The sequence below is a fragment of the Hyaena hyaena genome, unplaced genomic scaffold, assembly GCF_003009895.1.
Source record: "Hyaena hyaena isolate Hyena2069 unplaced genomic scaffold, ASM300989v1 scaffold_2073, whole genome shotgun sequence".
Lineage (NCBI taxonomy): Eukaryota > Metazoa > Chordata > Mammalia > Carnivora > Hyaenidae > Hyaena > Hyaena hyaena.
In genome coordinates, this window is record NW_024082708.1 from 106,725 (window position 1) to 112,599 (window position 5,875).

The 5,875-nt window shown below is 45.7% G+C and overlaps 1 protein-coding gene across 1 annotated transcript; it reads left to right on the forward strand.

The window, feature by feature from the left end:
- Positions 1–498: 498 nt before the first annotated feature.
- Positions 499–4,241, forward strand: BPIFA2 (BPI fold containing family A member 2; the record flags this gene model as incomplete). The annotated part of the gene is made up of 5 exons (XM_039225356.1): positions 499–655; positions 2,300–2,402; positions 3,082–3,168; positions 3,542–3,552; positions 4,097–4,241. Coding segments are annotated over exons 1-5 (503 nt in total), but the record flags the coding sequence as incomplete, so codon positions are not given.
- Positions 4,242–5,875: the final 1,634 nt, after the last annotated feature.

Below are 5,875 nucleotides of genomic sequence, written 5' to 3' on the forward strand. Positions count from 1 at the left end.
TGTCGGTGCAGAACCCAATGCAGGGTTCAAACCCATGAACTGTGAAGGCAGGACCTGAGATGAAATCAAGAGTTGGACACTTAATTGAGCCCCCCGGTGCCTCGGGTTTTTCATGGTTGTTGTTTGTTTTTGTTTCTGTTTTTTTTATCACATCACTGTGTTTCCATTCTATTTCCCAAATCCCCTATGCTTAGGTAAATATGCAAAGACAAGGAGGCAGAGGAGCTAGCAAGTGCAAAGGACCTTTGTATAAAGAGCATAGACTTGGAACTAGGTGTGACTTGCCACATTTCAGCTCCTCCACTCACTGGCTGTGTGTCTCTGGGCAAGTTGCTCTAGCTTTCTGATCTGGGTTGCTGTAATCTATAAACCAGAAGATGACCACATCTATCTTAAAAGAATGTTGTGTAAGAGTAATAGGTGCTTAACAAGGATGATCCTTTTCTCTCTGGGTAATTCTCATTCTTGTTCCTCTTGGTGTCAAAGTGCCAAGACAAGATGCTTCAGCTTTGGAAACTTGTTCTCTTGTGTGGCCTGCTCACTGGAACCTCAGCGTCCCTTCTTGGAAATCTTGGCAATGACCTGAGTAATGTTGTGAACAAGCTGAAACCCGTTGTGGAGAAAGGACTTGAGACCGTTGACAATACAATTGAATGTGAGTAATCACGATGATTGGCCTAAATTCTATCCCTGCATTACCATAGCCTGCCACCAGGGGATGCTCTTTAGGAGTGGTTTGCTGAGAAAGGTGGCCATTCAGGTCCTGGTTCATTCACTTATTATTTTTCTAGGAACAAGCAATGCTCAAATAAATACCCTTTTACACATGACATCATGGCAAACCTTTCCTAATATCTCCATAGGATAAATTCCTAAAAGTGAGATTTCAAAAGTTCAAAAGGTATGCATATTTTAGAGCAGATTTTGGCAAATAATCCCTTACATTAACATTCTCTCCGTTAGTCTTGGGAGAGTGCCTTTTCCCCCCTCCCTTGACAGCACTGGTATGGGCAACTTAAATGTTTTGCTAATGTCATAGACAAAAGATTATAACTCATTTCACTTTGCATTTCTCCAATTATTAAGGAATTCATTCATTTTTTTGGTATGTTATTAGCTATTTGCATGTTTTAGCATATTTTGTTCATATTCATACCATATTCTTCTGCTAGGTTGTTCAGCTTACTAATTAGTTTGTATCAATTCGTTGGGAATTACCCACACCTAAGCCCTAAGCCATGGTAGCTTTCTTTTAAGTTTATTTACTTATTTTAAGAGAGAGAGAGAGAGTACACACACATACATTTCAGTGGGGAGGGAGGAGAGGATCAGAGAGAGAGGAGAGAGAGAATCTCAAGCAGGCTCCAGGCTAAGAGCACGTGCTAACAGCTGTAACGCGGGGCTTGATCCACAGACTGCAAGATCATGACCTGAGACAAAACCAAGAGTCACATGCTTAACTGACTGAGCCACCCAGGCACCCCTAAGCCTAGATAGCTTTAAAGTTACCTACCTTCATATTTAATTATGTCTCTTCTTATTCCGATTTCTTTTTGTTGTTGTTGTTTGTTTTGTAAATGTTTATTTATTTTCAGGTAGAGAGGGAGAGGGGGAGCTGGGGAGGGCAGAGAGAAAGAGTGGGAGAGAGAGAGTATCCCAAGCAGGCTCTGTGCTGTCAGTGCAGCGCCCAACGTGGGGCTCGATCTCACAAATTGTGAGATCATGCCCTGAGTTGAAATCAACAGTAGGATCCTTAACCAACTGAGGCACTCAGCACTCCTTTACTAATGCCTTTAAATGCGTACTGCAAAGCTGTCATTCTCAAATTCCCATTTGGCACGTTTATGAATTGGAGCCACACTTTCCCCTTGACTCTGGATTTTCCATTTCTTAGTTCATTCTCTCATTTTGTTTGACCTAGCTTTTCAAAATTGTGTGACATCTTATTTAGAACAATAGACCACCCTCCACCTGCCTCAGCTGGGAGATGATATACAATAAATATCAATTGCCTGGTTAATTGATTGATTGCTTTGGTTATGAATGATGAGTATATATTAGTATGAAGGCATCATGGAAGGAACAAAGGCTCCCCAGAAGCATGACTTTAGGCACATTTCTTAACCTTTTAATCCTTTATTTCCTCATCTGAAAATGCAGATAATAACAATATCTACCTCCTTTGGGTTGTTATGAGGAGTAAACAAAATAACATAAGCAAGAGTCTTCCCTAGTGCCTCGTACATGGTCACTGCTCCGTAAATGACACCTAACTCTCAATGGCAATTGTTTTTGTCAGCTTTCGTTCAGAAACTGAAGGCTGACTTAGGGGTGCTTCAGGAATCTAACGCTGAGGAACTGGAAGCTCTTTCTACCACCACTTCAATTAACGGGAATTTTGGGTGAGTTGATGCTTCAAAGTGGAGAGCTTGCTTCAAGAAAAGGGAACACACATCTCTGGGGAGGTGAATTTAAGATCAACAACAGAAAGGAGGGTAAACCTTATTCCTCCATTCAGAGCTGTGGCAGTCTGATGCCAGGGTCATCAGAGCTTGAGAAATTAGAAACAGGGCCATGGGGCCAATCCGGGCATCTCGTGGGTTGGGGCTTCCACATTCCGTAATTTCAGGATCCCGGTGAAGGTCCTCTTAATCCTCACCCCCACCTGCTTGCTGGTGGTGCCTGAAGCCTCTCTTCCAAGGAGTAAGACTTTTCTTCTCCAAATACAGCTGAGGATAAAAGTCTGAATCCCCTCAAGAGAGAGAAAACTGGAATTCACACCACATAGCTGGCTCAACACATAGAGTTCTGGAGTCAAATGGTTATGGGTTCAAAATCTGATGCTGACACTTCTTCCTCCTGGGAATCTGTGAGGGGAATGACATCTGTCTCAGCCTCACTCTGCGATGCCATAACATGGAGAGGATCAAACTTCTGAACAGGGCTCCCGTGAAGGCCAAAGAAGGCAAGGGTGAGGCCCAAACGCTTAGCATGGTGCTGGCGTCAAAGAAGCATGGCTGTCACGAGGAATAACAAAGGGAAATTGTGGTTTTTGTAGAGCCTGAACATCCTTAACTACAGCATTCTGAATATCAAAATTGAACTGACTCCTGACGGCGAAGGTGTTACCATAAGGGTCCCTGTCACCGCTAATGTCACCTTGGCACTGTGAGTATGCATTCAAATCTGAGAGTGGGGAGTGGCAGTGCATGGCCAGTGGGTTTCCAAATTTTCTAGAATCAGGCACTTTGCTAGACTTCTATGTGGCCTTGGCCCTCAGTCTCCCAATCTGTATATGAGGAAGACTTTCCAGCTCTAAAACCTGAACCCTTAAAGGGTTCTAATGAACTTTGGCCATAACCAAGTCTCTTTAAAAAAAAATTCTGACAACAAAAAAAAAGAAATTCCCAACAAATATTTCTGAAATCATAACATTTATCTAATTGTAAAATTTGAAAAATGGAGAAGACATGAGCATTCATGAGTCTTTGGCGAAATTCCCCCCAGCATGATTTGGTCTCTTGAAATTCTCTTTGAATAGCAAGGACCATTGTGCCTAATGCATCTAGTCTTTCACACTATATAATGAAAGGGATATGTGACAAATATAATTTTAAAGTATATTAATTACTTTAAGAAAGATAGACAGGAGAACGAGCATGTGTGGAAGCAGATAAATTGAGGACATGAGGGCTCCATGATTCATTGGATTCATTCATGAGATCTTGGGACGGTTCCCTGGCCTGTCTGTACCAATGTTTCCCCATTTTGAAAATGGAGATAATAGGGGTTTTCCCTAATGGCATCTGTGTGATGATGACATGGGTTAATCCAGGCATTTTAGAAGTGCCTAGCATATCATTTGCCCTCGATAAATGTTAACTATTGTTTTTATTTTCATTATTACAGGGGTGCTGTATAAACCTGCCCTGAGAACCATAGCCCTGTGGCTAGGCGAAGAAGCCCCTAACGTACATATGTCAGTCTCATAAGAATGTAGACACCAATGTAGACATCCTGAATAGGGCACGCCCACAGCAGAGGTAGCTTGGCAGGCCTTCTTGACTTCTGTTCACTGGGAATCTCTTTCCTGCAGGCCTCTCACTGGCCAACCTGAAGGCTTCTTTGAACCTCCTGACTGACATCAGACTTGAAACCGATGCCCAGACTGGCCTCCCCAAAGTGGTCGTTGGACAATGCCGCAGCGACTCAGACACCATCTCAATCACCTTGCTGGATGGGTAAGGCCCGTTCCACCTCTGCAGAGCTGGGCTCTCAGAGGACTTGAGGTCCCCTAGTTTCAGCCCTATTCCTGTACCCACGAGGTGGCACCACATGGAGATAAGAGGTTTAGGCTCTGGAGTCAGACAGGCCTTGGTTCAAAGACCAGCTCTGCTCCCGGCTGGTAACGTCGTGACCAGCTTAGCCCCTCTGAGCCTCAGGTCTCCCTTCAGTGGGGGCGATAATCATGCCTACTCTCAGTTGCTGAGCTGGCCACACGGGAAGGCACAAGAGTTTGGGACCCAGCCTGACAACACTAAGCTCTCAGTAATCATAACATCCTGTATAATAACACGCTGACTCAGTGTCCTTGTTCCCTCCACTACTGAGACCAGAGTGCCGACCCCGATCACGAATCTGTTCCTTCCACCTTACAGGGCTGCCGGGATTCTGCTTCCTGCCTTTGGAAGCTCCGTTGTTTTCTGCATGTGCACATTTAGGGTTGTTCCTCTTTTTTGAAAACTTGGCCCCCTTATCATTATGTTATTTCCAATAACACCACCACCAGTGGGATCCACCCTCTGGCCTCCATGTGGGAGGAATGAGAAGTCAGTGCTGACCATGGGCTCTAATTTCCGGTTGCCCCCAGATAGTCCTCCACCCACTGGAAAATTCCCAAAAGGAGATCTTGAAAACTCAATCCTCTCCATTAAAATCATCGATCCCTGTTAGTCCACAAAATCCATGCCTTACGCTGTGCTTGAAAGGGCACGTTTGGTGTGGAAGAGGACTGGGGGGGAGGGGTGGCTGTTGGAGAGGACAGGCTGGGAGTTGAGGGCTGGGGCAGCTTGGCTTTGGGGGAAACAAGGCTGGTTTCTCAGCCCTCAGCCTTGAGGGCCCTGAGTGAAGGACACCCTGCCGACCCCTCTTGAGGGATTTGATCACAGGTTGCCTGAAGATCCCACCCCCCAAACCAAAGAAAGGCTCTCCTGCCTGATGTTATTCGGGAAGGCTGGGATGCTAAGTGACAGACCTGAGTCCCGCTGGATACCGCCTTGTCTGCAGGTCCCAGGGAATTCATCCTGTCACTCTGGGTCTCAGTGTCCACCTCTGTGAAATGGCATTCCACTCTGCGCCCCCTGCCTGCTCACCCCAGCGCTCTCCATGGCTGTCTGGGCTCAGTGTGATCTGGCCCCGCCCCCAGATCACTGCACTCCTGCCTTTGCTCACCGTGTTTCAGGCACACTGGCCCTTAGTGTGGGCCGCAGACGGGCTCTTTCTCACCTCCAGACCTGTGCACACCCTGTTCAGCCACCTAGAACACCTTTCCCCTCCACCTCCATGTACCTCTTAACTTTCACGTTCTAAAAAAGCTTCCTCCTGGGGCGCCTGCGTGGCTTAGTCGGTTAAGCGCCTAACTCTTGATTTCAGCTCAGGTCATGATCTCATGGTTTGTGAGTTCAAGCCTCACGTAGGGCTCTGGGCTGACAGTGCTGAGCCTGCTTGGGATTCTCTCTCTCTCTCTCTGCACCTCCCCTCCTTGCACTTTCTCTCAATAAATAAACTTAAAAAATAATTGTAAAGTTTCCTTCTATTCTCCCTCAAAATAGTCTACTCTAGCTCTTCAGAATATTTGTCCCAAGCTGTCCTTATA